The 17,509-nt window shown below is 39.3% G+C and overlaps 1 protein-coding gene across 2 annotated transcripts in view; it reads right to left on the bottom strand.

The window, feature by feature from the left end:
- POLR1E (RNA polymerase I subunit E) overlaps positions 1-15,552 on the bottom strand; it is a 31,491-nt gene extending 15,939 nt beyond the window's left edge. Inside the window, exons 1-5 of one of the 2 annotated variants that reach the window (XM_021004616.2) lie at positions 15,367-15,552; positions 12,266-12,369; positions 5,777-5,853; positions 4,910-4,995; positions 1,843-1,901 (exon numbers count right to left, since the gene is read on the bottom strand). In XM_021004616.2, the coding sequence (XP_020860275.1) occupies positions 1,843-1,901; positions 4,910-4,995; positions 5,777-5,853; positions 12,266-12,369; positions 15,367-15,430 (390 nt within the window). In that variant the 5' untranslated portion in view covers positions 15,431-15,552. Of the gene's footprint in view, positions 1-1,842; positions 1,902-4,909; positions 4,996-5,776; positions 5,854-10,302; positions 10,406-12,265; positions 12,370-15,366 lie in introns of those variants that run through there. The other variant, XM_078153040.1, reaches the window with a different exon arrangement.
- Between the last annotated feature and the right edge of the window lie 1,957 nt (positions 15,553-17,509).

Genomic DNA, 17,509 nt, shown 5'->3' with positions numbered 1-17,509 from the left:
TTCCCCTCTCCCTGCTAAAGGCTGACCTCCCATTCCCCTTTCTCCCATGCCTGACAGAGGGAACCCCAAGCCTCTAATATGGGAGGCTATGCCCAGTACTGTGACCCACGGCCCACTCCCTCCTTTTCGAGGGGAGTCACTTCTCATACCCACAAGGAGATGGCTGCTCTTAATGCCTATATAAGCAAGGAGTCACCAACTACAATTCTCCCAGTAAGACTGAGGAAGGGGAGAACGGAAGGGAACAAGCATTTTTAAAGCAACTACTTCGTGCCAAGCATTTTACAAACAAGATCTCATTTGATTGTCTTCATGACTCCAGGCCTAGCCCTCTATTCACTGTGTGGCCAACCAGCTGCACCTGCCAGAACAGCTATCTAACCTGCCAAGGAGTCCTAAGGATCGCTGGAGCTTTTTCATCTGCCCTGAGGCTAAACACTCCTGGATGTGTTCTCAGCTCACATTAGAATGGGAGCTCCTTGAAAGCAAGGACTATCTCCACTTTCTTTTGTATCCTTAGCATTTAGCACAGTCCCTGACACATAGTAAACACCTAATAAATGCCTTTTTATTCATTCATTCATTCATTCATTCACAAAACACTGTTACCTACAGGTTTCTGTACTAGTGTCCTACTCGACTGCATGCTCCTTGACAGCAGGGATTGTGTCTCATGAAAACTGTTTTTCTCCTAGCACCTAGCACAGTGCTTATGCTAGACGCTGTATAAATGCATTATATTTAGGACAAACATAAATGAGAAAAGTGAGCTAAAATAAGTACACTAACAAAAATATGTAAAAATTAAAAAGTCAATATTGGCAGGCCTATGAGGGGATAGATGCATGGCTGGTATGCTGTGGCTGGTAATGCAAACAGGAACAGCTATTCTTACTGCAGAACAATTTCTCAATATGCTTAAAAACTGGTCTTCATACCCTTTGATACGGTAATCCCCAAAATGGGATATAAGTAGGAAATCATCAAAAAAGAAAAAAAGACCTTTTTTATAATGATTTTCACAGCACAACTAATAGCAAAAATCCAGAAAAAATCTTAACGTTCAACATTTGGAGCCTGGCTAAACAGACAGTAATATATCAATGACATGAAACACTATTAAATCATAAAGAATGCCAAATAGGAAGAATACACACAAAAATGTCAATATGCAATAATAAAAAGTGGAAAAAGTAGAATTAGGAGAATTATTTGACTAAATCACTATAGAGAATACGATCAGATACACATGTACAATAAAGGATGAGTAACACTTAAAAGTATTAAGTAAATTGCAATTGATATTGAAAGGTTTTTTTTGTTGTATAGCTTATTATACATTAAAATTTTAAAACTTGTAAATAAATAAAATTTACTTGCCCCCCCACCTCCTCTCACTGGGACGGACAATGGACTGTGACAATCATGATATATGTTAGCATCATTAAAATACAACACTCCAAGAGACTCTTGTTTCCAGAGCAATGACAACTCAAACAAGATTTCAGTTACTGGGCAAGAGCCCCCTCAAGTCTGTTCTATTTCCTTCTGCATCTTCCTCAGCACCTTTTACACTGTAGGGTCAATAAAAATGTTGCTGAATTTTAAACTCTAAGTGCAGAGGCATTAGTTTGGGGGGGTTGGAGAGGAAGAAGAGAATATACTGTAAAAAAAAAAAAGTAGATATCCTTTCTACATTATGCCTACACTAACTCCAAGTTACAGAATCTAAATTGATAATAAAATAATCTCAAAACAGCTGTTGAGGAATTCGAGTTCTCTGTCCAAGCTGGGAAGCCTGCTAACAGCTCACCGTTCATATGGGAGGTTCAGTGTACTTACCTGATCTCTGTAAGATTTGTTCTGATTTCCTAATGTTGTTTCACTATCTTTCAAGTCATCTGCAGAAAGAAAAGCAAATTGTAAGGCTTTTCCTTCTATTACAATTGCTATAATTTCGTTCATATTCCCACTATAAGCATCTATTTCAAGCTGTTTCCTACATCAACAATGAGTTAAATGTAGTCTATGATTTTACCTAATAGCATAAAATATTCTACTTAGCAACTTAATGGTTCAAAAAGCAGAAAAAAAAGGTAGGCATCAAATCCATTCAAACAAATTAATTAAAATGTAAACAGGTACCAAATTACTGCTATTCAATGCCAAGTTTATAATAAATCATTTTTTAAAAGACAACAATTTAAAGTACTCCCCTAGGTGGCCCAGCATGTTCCTTTATATAAATTCTTCTTTCCAATAGATGTAAATCTTCTTCTATCGTTTAAATTTTTTGTTATTTATAAAAGAAAGCCACAATATACTAAGATGCTAAAAAAAACCACCCAATACTTTCCAACTCAAATAATTTCTCTTAAAAAGCTACTATATTCTTTGAATCACATTTTAAATGAAAATTAAGAAAAAAATGCACAGTAAGTATCAGATGATTCCTAGATATAAGCATGTCAGCATTCATATCTACTGTCACCAACTTCCCCCCCTTAACTTCATGCCAACACATTTTCCTCGTACAGCATTCTCTAGCTTTAAATCAAAATTGAACTTCAATTTCTCTTTCCCCTGCCACTCACTTATTTTCAGCACTTTTTTAAGAAAAGAATTTTCCCCCGATTCTTGAGAACATACTCTTAAATAGAAGAGTTATAATTGAAACAGTTTCACCACTGGAAGGGTGAAGTACTAATGCTTAAAGGATGCAGAGCCCCAGCTGGTCACCACAATGGATTTTCCTAGAACTCTAATTTCCTAAAGGAACAAATATGACATAAACAGGGCTGCATTCTGATCAAGGACTTGGCATCAAATGAGTCAGGGAGCTGACCAACACCAAGTCTAACGCAAACATACAACAGCAGCTTCCCATAACCATTTGATAAGAACAAAATTATGCTTGAATTCAGTCATTCAACATCCATGCCTAGAAGGGACCCAAGAGGTCATCTTTGTAAACTGCTATAGAAATGTGAGTTATAAAAATATACATAAAGCACAACCACCTCATCCACCCCACCGTATAGATGGCATTTCTGGGACTGTCTGCTTAAAGCTGACTAGTCAGTTGGTGCCAGTATTGGCAGAACTCATGCCTCCTAGGGCTCTTCTCACTACAGCAGAGTGCACCTGACCCATCAAAGTTCTATAAAACACACTATCAACAGCTCATATTTGACTCCCACTAAATATGGTGCCGTGAAAAAGAAGCCCAGTTCTCCCATATATAGTACAGCAGAGATCTAAAATGGGCACCAGACCCCATAATAATCAAGAAATTCAAAGAGAAATAGCAGCAAGTTCCTCTGGGCACAGATATATAGGCCTGAAATTTGCCAGGGATCTGGAGCGACAGAACTCCTCAGTGCTCTGACGAGGGACACTCCAACAGGCCAGAAGCCCACAGCACTGGCCAGGGACCCCCCAAGGGGCCATGAGGTTACAAGGCTCCGACCAAGCACATTTGGAGGGGCCACAGTTTTCCTGAACGAAGCTTACAGGGGCATGAAGCCCACTCGCTCTGAGCCCCAGGGAAGGTGGAAGCCATGGCAGGAGCACTAGAAAACGGGACAAGACCAAACCTAAACCTGACCACCACATCCAAGGCTGCAGGAGAGAACAGTCTGCCCTTGGCACACAGTCCCAAACAAGGAACTGAGGCTGGAAACATGACAACAGAAGAAAATACTAAACACCATATATGTAGAATTATGGGTTAAGAGATGCCCAAAAAATAAACCAAGATGAAGAGAGCAGCACCACAATTTAAAACAGAGCCTAAGAGAAAAAAAATGGCTTGGGTACAAGGACAAAAAGGGTACCTGGAAAAAATGAAGCAGATAATAAAGGGTGAAAAAGGAATTTGGAGGAAAGACCTAAAACTACCAGGCAACCAGCCTGAGTAAGGCCCAGCAGGAATAACTTCAACCCTCAGTAGAGCAGCAGACAATTTCACTTCGTTGTCCAATTCACTCAAGAACCCAGTTAAATTCTCTCTGGAATCCGCTTCCCATTTCTCAAGACAAAAACTAAATTCAGTCTCTAAGTACCTAAGTTATATTAGTCCTTTTTCTTTCTATTTTCTCCAGCTAGTGGATGTAACAGTCTCTCTAGAATACACAAGACTCTTCACAGAATTGTTAGTTCTAACAAGTGAGAAGCTTTTCCTCACGTTTTCTCTGACTCCTCTACATTCCTCACAGATTCTCAAAAACCAAAGTTAAGTTTCACACACTTCTCTACTCTGCCTGATTCCACGATGAGAAAAACTTCACAGTAAGACAGTTACAACTGAAATCTCAACTGCTGGCTCCAAAATGTCTTTTCTGCTACATTCCATGCGACCCTTAAAGAGTCAATCTATCTCAAAGGTAAAGTGTACATCTTAGAGATACAGACTACCTGTAATCTTTGTGGGAAGCATGTTGCCAAACAGGTGTTACATATAAAGAGAAGTTCCATTAGGAATGTACCAGACCAGGGGCGGGGAACCTGTGCCCTTAAGACCACAGGTTCCCCACCCCGGGACTAGACTAATACCCTTTTAACCATGAGATCCCAAGATTCTATGATTTTCCACTAACTTCCACTATTTTGCACCTCTATTACCCACTAATAAGGTTCCTACATGCATCCTTATTCAAGTTGTATACAGCAGTAAAGAATGGATTAACTTCAGCGATAATTACCTCTAAACCTATTCTTGTTATTTTCACTATAAAATCTGTGTAAATATCTTTTCAAATGAGTTACTAAAAAATGTATTTCCAATATTTTGCCACTGAAATTAAAACTGGCATAATTTCACCTTTTTAAGATGAATGTCATAGACTTAAAAGTCAAGCAAGATATATAATGAGCCAAAAACAAATAAAACCTTCTAAGGAGAACCTACCTGAAAACACTGGTTGCATGTTAAACAATTCAGCATCATATATTTCCATTTGGCCAGAGTTATTATTCAAAACACCAACAAAATACCTACCAAAATAAAATAAAAAATAACATTTAACATATTAACAAAATTTTTTTTTCACATTTCTGTATCTTGTATTGACAATCCTTTCGTTCATAAGTATTCAGAATTTACACTAAACCATACTGCATAAATACTCTGTACAAAAATACAATAGCATCATTATTTAAACATGTGAGCTAAATAGGAGAAAGTTCAAAGGAATTCAATTTTAATCTAAGCTTTAAAGAACTGAAGACCATGCACCCTCAGTAAGAGACAGGTGGGGTACTGAATACAGAAAGAACTGTGGCATACACTGTCAAGATGTGGTAGCTGTGTCAGTTTGTTTTACTTAAATGTAAGAAGCAGTTCCATGATGGGGATAGGGATGAATATTGGGAAACAACCGTGGTATTTTTAAAAAGCATCAATAAAACATTAAAAAGGGAAAGCAGTTTTTTTCATCCACATAACCATTCCTCAGATAATTTCCTGTAGTGGTTCTGCAGAGTCCATTTTGACAGACAGTATTACCATAGTACATATATGCAAATCATGTTATTCTTTAAATCAAATTAAAATCGTCCCTCCAATTTTGTTTACCCTGGTTTTTTTTTAAACCTTTCTTCACAGTGCCAAGTAAAACTTGAGGCTAGTTCCGTTAGAGTTATCACAAGATACGAATGAGTGAAATTCTTCCCACTGCACCAAGCAACCAGCTCTTGGTGCCACAGAAAGCAAGTAAAGTCACTTTCCCCCCCGCTTCCACAAACGACAACAACAAGGCCCACCATCCTTTCACACCTGCATAAACTGTTGCATTTCAGGGCTCCAGTACCAAAGTTGTTTCCTACATAGGAAAGTCTGTCTGTTTCAGCAGCCTAAAAAATGAGGAAAACAGAGGAATTATTTCATTACAAATGTCTAAAAAGTGTCTGCCATTGTTCTATCTTCTTTCCTAAGCTTATCCAACATGCCAGAGACAGGATTAGATACTGTTAGACAAGAGTGGGACGTTTTAAAGCCTGGAGATTGGGGCCTTCAAGGTCCCTGGACTTTAAGATAGTTGAACTACTATTTCATTTAAAAATAAACTATAAGTCAATATCAATTTTCAGGACAATAATGGCACTCATGGCACTTATTATCAGTCTCTGATCTGAATGATGGCCTTGTGTCTGCCGAGTAATCCACAGTAACATTTTAGCATCTAATATTTATTAGATTATAAAATATATTTTAAACTTCAGTAAAAGTGATCCACAAACCACAGCTGACAGTATCATAAAAATTTAAATCTGGCAATAAAGAATGGCATTTGACTTAATGGATGAGTTCAATTATGAGCAGATATTTAAAAAAATGAACTGTTCATTCCCATTCAAGGAACCACAGTCCTTATTGAGACTACACTGATCCCTGGTGGTGTGTTTAGGTGCTGCACTACTATGGTGTCCAAAAAACCTTTTACCTTTGTTTTTCACCCAAGATAGTGATGAAATTTAGGCCAAGTTGAGAATTTAATTCTTCTTCAATCAAGATTTGTTAGTCTACCCTAAGGATACAACATGTTTTCTAGTATAAAGAAAAGCCTTCAGGAAAATCAAGTCAATTCTCTCTAAGGTCACACCTAGAATTCAATATTTGCAGATCAAATGTGGGATAAAAACTTTTCCTTTTTTTTTTAGGGCAGGTAGGTGGCTCAGTGGATAGAGCACCACACCTGGAATCAGCAAGACTTAAGTTCAATTCTCACCTCAGACACTTGCTAGTTGTGTGACCCTGGTCAAGTCACTTCACCCTGTTTGCCTCAGTTTCCTCATCTATAAAATGAGCTGGAGAAGGAAATGGCAAACCACTCCAGAATCTTTGCCAAAAAAACCCCAAATAGGGTCACAAAGAGTCAGATATAACTGAATACCACTGACAATACTACTTTTTTTCAAGGCACGGAATTTTTTTTAAAAAAACCATTGGCTCCTGATCATTTTCAGTACTGTATGTTATCAACATACAATCTTTTCTCTTTTTAAAAAAATTTCCTTTTTTTATTCTGAACACTAAATAAAAGATTTTGTTAATAAACCTCAGTACTGAACATGATTGTAAAATGGCAATCCCATCACTTAGCCCCACACTCCCCAACTGCCCCATTCCCCAAACTGAAGAACAGGAAAAATCAACCCCCTGTAACAAAACAAATTCCTACACTGGCCATGTCAGAAAATGTTGGCCTCAAGCTGCTCCAAGTCCAAAGGTGGAGAGCATCGAGACAGGATCTGGTTTTTTAAGTATCAGTAAAGTCATTAGGATAGGAAGCTTTAACAACTTGTGCTAATATGTATGTCAGAGATAATTCTTACTTTTAATAACTGAGGCCTAGAAGTAAACACTTTCTTTGGGCACATATATTTTAAGCCTTCACTCTTGGTTGATTTGTGCTAATTAGGGCTAAGGAGCTTAGGTACAGGCCTGTTCAGTTCATGCTAGCGAGAGAAGGCAAGTCAGCTCCTGTCATCTGGGAGGTGAGGCTGTCTGTCCCCAGCAAGGAATGACAGTGTATGTGTGGAGGAGAGAGGAGAAAGAAGGGCTAGCAGAACAGTGGGCTTATCGTCTCTTCATGGATTTTGTTTGAACTTTTGTTATTTCCCAGACCAGATATCCTTCTTCAAATACAAAAGATACTGCTCAATGCTAGCTATACATCTATATTTATGTCTGTCTATATGGATTATATATGTCTCTGCTCCCCTCTATCAGAGAAGATAACTAAAAGCTGACTATATTAACATCATATATTTAAAATCTATGTGCACTAAATAAAAACAAAGTGAAGGCTTAATAAAGTACCCAAGAAATTTGAAAATGTATGTTATGTATTAAAAAAAATAGAAAAATTTGAAATTTGAAAAAATTTGAAATGCAAAACAAAGCAAAAACCAAACCATACATACACTGAAACTGAATAATCCAGATTATTTGCCTACAATTTGTAAATTCACAGAAAGTTACTGAATTACGTGCCTTAATTAGGCTGTGGCCACAGGGCCAAGGAGTCAGCTACCATGCATTTTTTAGAAAAACAGACTGATACAAGCTTTGCCAACATAAATGATTAAATAAATAAACAAATAAACAAACAAACAAGCAAATAAATAAAAGAGAGAAATAGATTAAGTGGCTAAAGAATTTGAACAGCCATTTTTGGGGGGGAGGGGCAATTGGGGTTAAGTGACTTGCCCAAGGTCACACAGCTAGTAAGTGTCAAGAGTTTGGTCTGAGGCTGGATTTGAACTCAGGTCCTCCTGACTTCAGGGCTGGTGTTCTATCCCACTGTGCCACCTAGCTGCCCCCAACAGGCAGCTTTCAAAAGAGCTCTTCAACAACTATGAATGAGTCTGTCAGCTGGTTAAATAAATGCTTAAAATCACTAATAAGAGAAATACTAAAATAAAATAACTAAGGTTCTGCATCACACTGGAAAAGATGACAACAGAACAAAACAATAAATGGTTGAAGGGCTGTGGTAAGAGAAGAACATTAATCCAATGTTAGTGAAAGAGTGAACTGGTCAAACCATTTTGGAAAACGATTTGGAACTATGCTAAAAAAATCACTAACTGTATACACCCTTTGACTCAGGAATGTCATTTTTGGGCACATATAGCCAATGGATGTCAGAGAGGGAAAGCTTTATAAAACTTTGTGTATACAAAAATTCTAGTAGCAACATTTAAAAAAACAATATTTTATTTTTCCCTATCACATATACAAACAATTTTTAACATTTTTTTAAGTCTTGTGTTCCAAATTCTATCCTTCCTTCCTTCCTTCCATTAACCGCTCCCTGAGATGGTAAGTAATCTGATATAGGCTATCCACGAGCGATCATGTAAGACATATTTCCACATTAGTCATTTTGTAGAAGAAAGCTAAGAAGGAAAGAAGGAAGGAAGCAAGCAAGCTACAGTCTGTATTCAGATGCCATAAGTTCTTTCTCTGAAGGAGATAGAATTTCTCATTATGAGTCCTTTGGGATTGTCTTGGATTACTGTATTACTGAGAACAGCTAAGTAATTCACAGTTGCTTATCATACAATATTGCCGTTACTGAGTACAATGTTTTTCTGGTTGTGCTCACTTCATGTAAGTCTTCCCAAGTTCTTTTCAAATCATTCTGCTTGTCATTTCTTATAGCACAATAATATTCCATTACAATCATATATCAGAACTTGTTCAGCCATTTCCCAATTAATGGGCATCCCCTCAATTTCCGATTCTTAGCCATCACAAAAAGAGCTCCTACAAATATTTTTATACAAATAGGTCCTTTTCCCTTTGTTCTGATCTCTTTGGTATAGTGAGTAGTATTGCTGGATCAAAGGGAACGCACAGTTTTATAGCCCTTTGGGCATAGTTCCAAATTGGATAGTAACATCTAAAAAATTTTATTTATAGTTTTTGCTTTTACATCACCTTCATTTCTGAATTTATCTATCTGACCTCTACTATCCATCAAGCAAGCCATTCCTTTCAACAAAGTGGAAAAAAGGGGGGAGGAAAGCAGTTCACTGAAATAATGCACATCAACTGAGTCTGACACTACATGCAATGTTCCCCACTTATCGTCACCGACCGTTAAGAAAAAGAGAGGGAAGTACATTTTCCCAACTCCACTCCAACGCCAATCTTGGTCATTATAACTGTACAGAATTTGGTTTCACCTTTTTCGGTCTTTCTTTCTGCACTATAGTCACTGTGTATATTATTATCCTACTTATCTGATCACTTCACTCTGCATCACACAAATTGATACCAGTCTTCCTACACTTCTGTATGTTTGCTATTTGCAGCAATTTTTCATGTTAAAAACAGAAACAGAGTGGATGTGTATGTACTGGGAATGACTGAACAGAGTGTAGTATATGAATGTAATGGAATAACAGTGTGCTGTAAGAAATGATGATTGTGAAAAGGTCAGAGAAACTTGGGAAAACAACATGGAGCAGTGGCTAGGACAAGGGACTCAGTTAAGAAAGGTGGGTTCTAATCCCACCTCAGACACTTACTATCTCTGTGACTCTGGAGAAATCACTTACCTACCTTCTTTATGCCTCAATTTCCTTATTTGTAAACGATAAGGGGGGTTAGACATAAGGGCTGTTAAGATTTCCTTACAGCTATAAATCTATGATCCTATAACCTAAATAAAATGATGCAAAGCCAAGAGAACAATTTACATAGTGACTACAATAATGTAAAGGAAAACAACAATGAAAGACATCAGAACTCTGATCCATACAGTGTCCAGGCAGCATTAGGGGACATACCTTCTTCCTTGTGGCACAGAGATGATGGGCTACAGATCTGGATGCAGAACTAGACATTTGTAATCAAAGACTGAGAACTGGAAGGGACCTAACTTTGTCCAACCCTATCATTCCATAGACAAGAAAACTGAGGCCCAGAGAGGTTGACTTGCCCAGAATCACACAGGTAATAAGTGGCAGGGCTGGAATTTGAACTGAGAGCTTTTAAAATGCTACACTTTTTGGTCTAGGAAATGTTCAGTGTGGTTACTCAAGTGAGGTTGGGGAATGCTTCCAAGCAAAACAGAAGATCTGGCCGTAAGAAGAGAGGGACTTGACTCTGGTGCCAGGACTTCTGCCCCTGCAAGAGAGCAGATGTGGAAGGCATCATCTTTAGTTTGTTTGCATGACTACACAGTACATGGAGCTGTGATAGTCTCACCCTTATTTCAAAAGAAGTTCACCTTTCTTTAATAAATTGATAATATCAACTGAAAAAATAAAATAAAATGCTACACTTTTCCCACTGTATGTGTACAATTTGTTGATTTGCTTTGCTTAACTGCATTGTTAGAGGTAAGACTATGGGGAGATAAATCATTGGAAAGTGAAACATATAAAAAGCATCAACAAAATATTTATTTTTAAAATATTTGGGGATTAATGTAAAGCCCTGTACTTAATCTTTTTTAAAAATCCTCTAGTAAAAGGTTGCAGAGATGTGGATAAATAGCAATTTTTATGAATGACTTAAAGGTATTAGCTGACTACAACCTCAATTATGTCAATAACATATAACATAATTACAATAAAAGGATCTTAGACTGGATTAAACGAAGTTAATAATCCCACTAAGGTCTGTACTGATTAGAGTACGTTTGGAATTAAACTTTATTCAGTTCTGGGCAAACACTGTAGGAGGGACACTGACAAACTAAAGTACATCTAGAAGAAGGAGTGCAGTGACAGTGAACAAAGAACAATGTTATAAAAATCAACCAAAGGAACTGAACAGAGGAAATAAGAACTGTCTTCAAGAATCTGAAGGCCTGTTAGTTTTTCACAACATGTCCACTATGGAAGTGTTTTGCATGACTGCACATGTACAACCTATATTGAGTTGCTTGCCTTTTCAGTGAGGGTGGGTGGGGAGGGAGGAAGGGAGAAGATCTGAAACCTAAAGTTTTAAAAACATATGTTTAAAAAAAATGTTTTCACATGCTACTGGGAAATAAGAAATACAGGAACTGGGGTACAGAAGTCTCTCCTGCCCTACAGGAAAATAGAAGGGGAAGGGGAAAGAGACAGAAGAGAGGGCAGACTAGGGGAAGGGATATTCAGAATGCATGCCATCTTGGGGTGGGGGGAAGGGTGAGATGGGGTGAAAATTTGGAACTCAAAATCTTGTGGAAGTAAACATTGAAAACTGAAAATAAATAAAAATTTATTTAAAAAAAAAAAGAATCTGAAGGGCTTTCACGTGGAAAGGGGCTGAGATTCACTCTCCCTGACCCCAGGACAGGACCAGAACAAATGGCCACAGGCAGATTTCAGTTCAATGTAAGAACGACCATTGCTAGTTTTCTTTATCGATCAACTCAGAAGCCACCTCCCAAGAGGTCTTTCTTGATCTTCACCACCTGCCTCCAGATGTTGGTGCACCCTCCTCCACTCCCCAAATGACTATGTATGTATTTATATGTGCACATGATGTCTCCTCTGATTGAAAATAAGTGCCTTTTAAATTTGGGGACTACTTCATTTTCATCTTTGTACCCCTAGCACCTAGCAGAGCCGAGCACAAAATGCTAACCGACTGGATTTTAACAGCCTATAGGTATTTTAATCAGTTACCCCCAGACCCCCACAAAGCAAAACTGTTATCATTTTGAGTCAGTGTCCTGCCTCCAAGCACACACCACCTTGTAAAAAAAGACAATCTTACCTGGTCCTTCAGAAACTGATGAACTACAAAGTAACTTACCAGTATCCTTCTGAACTTCTTCCTGGGGTTAGCGGTGTCTTTGCTCTTATATAAGGAAAAATTCACATTTTCAGAATTCTGCAGTTTCCCATTTGAAAACTGAACTGTAATAAATACACAGAAAGCAATAAATGAAATGGCACTAAATATAAAGTGGATTTTTTAAAAAATTACATTAATGAAAAAGAACTGTGTGTTCATAGTATTAAAAACATAGAAGCACTTAAGGGAATCCCCAATTCTGTACTACAGAATCTATGAATGTCACAGAAAGCAAATCCTATCAGATCCAGCCTTCCTTTACATATGAGAGATAACAACAGACAAAACTAGTTTTGGCAAGAAAGAATGAGAGGATAATGGGAGATTAAAAATTAGGGGATAGTCACAGTAGTTTTAAAATATCTAACTAGGTCCTGAGGGAGAGACTAAGGGAAATTTGATGACAAAAAGTAAACAAAGTTTGATGATAAAATTGTACTCTGATAAAGTACAACTGGAAAACAAGAAAAACAAGCCAGAAGGGGGCAGCTAGGTGGCGCAGGGGATACAGCACTGCCCCTGGAGTCAGGAGGACCTGAGTTCAAATGAGGCCTCAGACATATGATACTCACTAGCTATGTGACCCTGGGCAAGTCACTTAACCCCAAAGTTAAAAGACAAGAGGGGAAAACTGAAGGTGGCATCATTCTCTGTAGTCAAATAACACATGGACACCTAAGAATAGCCTCCCTAACCAGTCCACATATAAATGTACTATATACTATATAGTGCTATATAAAGTACTATATAAATGAGCTATAGCTGTTGTTATTGTATATTTTACTTAGATGGCATATCCAGTGAGAATGGAAAGTGGAGAGGGAAGACAGATAAGGGACTAGTTATTGAAAAAAGAAAAAAAAACCCTATCAACACATAAACAGGAGTGTATCAGCTAGCCATCGAAGGCTGAATGCACTGAAATGTGCCACAGGAAAGAAATTTTGATGCCAACTGAAGTGGAAAAAATGGTAAAGATTGATGGAAAAGAGAAAGGAGAGGGGCCATTTTGAATTCTCCCTCTTTAATCCGTCCTTCACATTATTACCTGCTTATCCTTCCTTACAGTTCAGAGGTCAATCTATTTACTTATTTTTTTGCATAGAATATGGTGATTTTTTTTTGGGGGGGGAAGGGGACAAGCAGGTTAAGTGAATTGCCCAGGGTCATACAGGGTAAGTAAGTACCCAAGGCCAGATTTGAACTCAGGTCCTCCTGACTCCAGGGCTAATGTTCTATAGCTGTTCCAATATGGTGACTTTCTTCATGGTCTACAACATAGGACTCAGAGCTTCTCCCCCTGTTAGAGGAGTGCCTTGGGGCAAGAACTACTTATGCGGCATGAGATTCACAGTAGAGGGATACAGGTTTGGGATGTGGACTCCCCAGTGATGAAACTTTTCTTCTGGCTGGGGATAAAGAGCCTTGCTTTCTACTTTATATCTTGGAGGCCATGTAGATCATGAGATGTAATCAATTCCTGCATAAAACACAGGAAAAGTGGGTGCTGCTGTTAAAGTCACAGGTTACAATCTGGTCCTCTAGGTAGCCCAAGATATCTTTCAAGGGTCCCTCTGACAGTTGCTTCACCATTTTCTTAATCTCATCATGTTTGGCAGGTTTCTCCAGACAGCTAGTCAGATTCACAACAGATCCACTGGGATCTCACCCAATATTTTGCCTACAGTCTTAACAACACCAGTGGTAGTAAGGGTAATATTTTGAGCAGTGCCAGGCCCATCATGCCACAACTTGCCAGACAGAAGGGGCATCTACTGTCTTCCAGGTAGCAGTAATGGCATGGAATGTGGTCACCAGTCCTTCCACAATGCCAAAGTTGTCACAAATGACCTTGGCTGGGGGACCAAGCAGTTGGGGGTACAAGAAGTATTACTGATGATCTTCATGGAATTATCACATTTCTTATGATTCACTCCTGTCACAAAGGGGCATCAGCAAAACAGGCAGAGATGATACTCCACTTAGCTCCACCCTTCAAGTAAGCCCTGGCCTTTTTGTCTGTGGTAAAGGCAGAAGTAGGCTCTACAAATACTCAGCTCCAACTACTTCCCATTTAATATTGGTGGGATCACTCTCTTGGGAGACAGCAATAATGGCTTTTCTATGGATCACCAGCTTTCCATTCTTGGCCTTGACAGTTCTCTTAAATTTGCCATGGGTGGAATTACTTAAGAACATATCAGCCATGCAGTTGAGCTCAAGGAAGGGGTCACTGAAGGTCACAATGCCTACTCTGCGGGAGGTGAAAGCATCTCTGGTCACCAGGAGCCCAATACAGCCAAATTCATTTACTCCAACCTTCATCATCTAGTCTCTGAGATGCAACAGCAGATCCTGGCACAAATCTTAGAGCCACAATCAATCAACTCAGCAATAGCTTATTTATATTTAACTATTAACTATTTATAACTATTTATATAATGTGTAAGATATTGGAGAAGTTGTGGGGGAGATAGGAAGAATAAAAACAGCAGTCCAGAAACACACAATCTAGTAACAGGGCTAAAATGTGTACACAAAAATCTTTTAATACAGGTTAGAATTCGGTTAGGTGTATACAGGTAGTGAAAAAGAGGAAAGAAAAGGAATCGAGGACCATCACTTTTAGCTGAGGAAACGAGGGATGGTGTCACCGAGATGACAGCACCTGAGCTAGATCTTGAAGATAAAGATTTCAACAGACTAAGAATCCTTTAATGGCTGCCTAACTTCTACAGAACACAGTTCAAACTCATCTAGGCACTCAAGGCTCTCACAATCTATTACTACCATATATTTTCAAAGCTTCTCACATCCATCATTCTCTCCCCAGACAACCAGGTGGTACAGGGCACAGAGTGCGGGACTCGAGTCAGGAAGACCAATCCTGCCTTGGGATTACAAGCGCTTCACTGGCAGGTGCTGGCACAGAGCCGGGCAGATGCTCCAGCTGGGAGCACGCACTTTTCCCACAGCCCCTAAATCCAGGAGATAGGAAAGCTGCTCCTACTCTCCCTGCCTCCCCTGGCCCCTGGATTTGGGAGGGGCACCGGCCTTACCCAGCGCAGCCTTCTGCCCTTCGCCCGGCTCCCCGCAGTACTGCCAAGTCGCAAACGCAGACATGGCTAGAGCAGTCCAGGAACCGCACGGCCACCGGCAACAACCCCCACTCCTCAGTCTAGCTTCCCCGCAGCTCACGTGTGGAATTCCCACCCACCACCTCCTCAACCCCGCTTTAACCGGAAGAGGTGGGTCCACAAGACCGGAAGAACCTCCCTCTTCCGTCCCTCCCCCAATCCCCGCCTCCCAAGGCTTGTCATTCTCAGCGCAGAAGCCTGCCAATTGGTTCTCTCCCTATAAGCCCCGCCTCCTGTCGCCTAACGGTTCGTCCTCTTCTTCTCAATCCCGCCTTCTACGGCTATCTGGTTCGTCCCCTCCACCCAAGCCCCGCCTACCGAAGCGGCGGGTTCGTCCCAGCCTGTAAGCCACGCCCCCTGCATCCTGTCGGCTCCTCCCCTTGCCCGAAGTATTGGCTGAGCTGTCTGAGCGTTCTCAAGCTCAGGTTCACTGAGCACTGTCCCGGGATCCCGGCTTCTGGGATTCCTGTGCCCCTCGCGGAGGGTTAGCAGTGAACACGTCCCTAGCCGGCCCGGAAGCCGCGGGAAGGGCTCCTCCTAGAGACGTCTAGTCCTGGCCGAGCCCCGCCTCCGATTTTTGTTTTTGTGCAGTCGTGTTCGACTCCTCATGACCCCATTAGGGGTTTTCTTGGCAAAGATAGTGGAGCGGTTTGCCATTTCCTTCTCCAGTTCATTGTACAGACGAGGAAACTGAGGCAAACAGGGTTAAGCGACTTACCTAGGGTCACACAGTTAGTAATTATCCGAGGCCAGATTTGACTCCAGGCAGGTGCTGTATCCACCTCGCCCCGGTAATTTCCTTTCTCGCCTATTGGGGTCTCTCCGTTAGCACTTCTCTCACCACCTCTTCTTCCAGGTACTTCTAGTAAACACTGGCTTACGTTAGTGCACCTAACTCCTAGTTGAGTGACCCTGGGCAAGTCACTTAACTTCCACCTGCCTCAGTTTCCTCCCCTGTATAATGGGGATAATAATAGCGTCTACTTTGCAGGGTTGTTATGAGGATGAAATGCAAACCTTAAAGCGCTTTATAAATGTTACTTATTATTACCAGTTCCCCCATGTCTTCAACACACCATGACCTGGAGAATGGCAAATGTCAAAGCTGATCACAGTCTCTTTGGGTTAAGGCTGGAAAACATCCCAGTAGAGGAACTTTCTTATGAGGAATAATAGTGTTTAGACCCACAAGAGATTCCAGAGATCATTTCTTTAGTCCAACAGACTCATTTTACAGAAAGTCTCATGCTCAGAGAGTGAAAAAGTCTTTGTCCAAGGTTGTATGGCAGTGATGGTAATTTTTAAAAAAACAAACAAAGATTAAAATGCAGGTCCTCTGATTGCATATCCATGACCTTTCCACTATGGGGGGGGGTAAGGCAAAAATCCATTTTGTAATTTTTCAATGTGAACTCCACTTGCTTGTTTAGTTAAAAAAAACTGATCTTAAACACATCATTACTAACCACTACTCAGAAAAAGGGGTGGGGGTGAGGAGGTTGAAGAAAAAAATTAAATAATTCCTAAGAATTGGTGGATCAAAGAATGAATCATAGAAACAACAGGTAATTTCATCAAAGAGAATGACAGCCATCAAAAGGTTTGGTATGTAACTAAAGCAGTACTCACTAGTAAATTTATATCTGTCTAAAAATTGAGGAAAGAAAAAGATTAGCTTGATAACTAAAAAGTAAACAACTAAATAACAAAACAGAAATTATGAAAATCAAAGAATTTAACAAAATGGAAAGAAGAAAAATCATTTAATTGATAAATGAAATTAGGAGCTATAATAATAATATAATTTACAAAATTAGCTAGTTCCATTAAAAATAGAGAAAAAAACAAATTACCAGTGTCAAAAATGAAAAACAATGTACAACAAATTAAGATAAAATAAAGGAAGTTATCAAATTTTTGCCCAATTATGAGTCAACAAACATTGAATAGAAAAAATTTATTAAAAATTTTAAATACTCTTATTAAAAGAAGGTAATAGAGAACTTAATACAATATCAGAAAAAATAAATTGGACAAGCCATACATTAATTCCTAAAGAAAAAAA

Source organism: Phascolarctos cinereus, unplaced genomic scaffold (assembly GCF_003287225.1).
Source record: "Phascolarctos cinereus isolate Bilbo 61053 unplaced genomic scaffold, phaCin_HiC Scaffold_4;HRSCAF=312, whole genome shotgun sequence".
Classification (NCBI taxonomy): Eukaryota; Metazoa; Chordata; class Mammalia; order Diprotodontia; family Phascolarctidae; genus Phascolarctos; species Phascolarctos cinereus.
The sequence above is the reverse complement of the archived record's forward strand: the minus strand, read 5'-3'. Positions and strand labels throughout refer to the sequence as shown.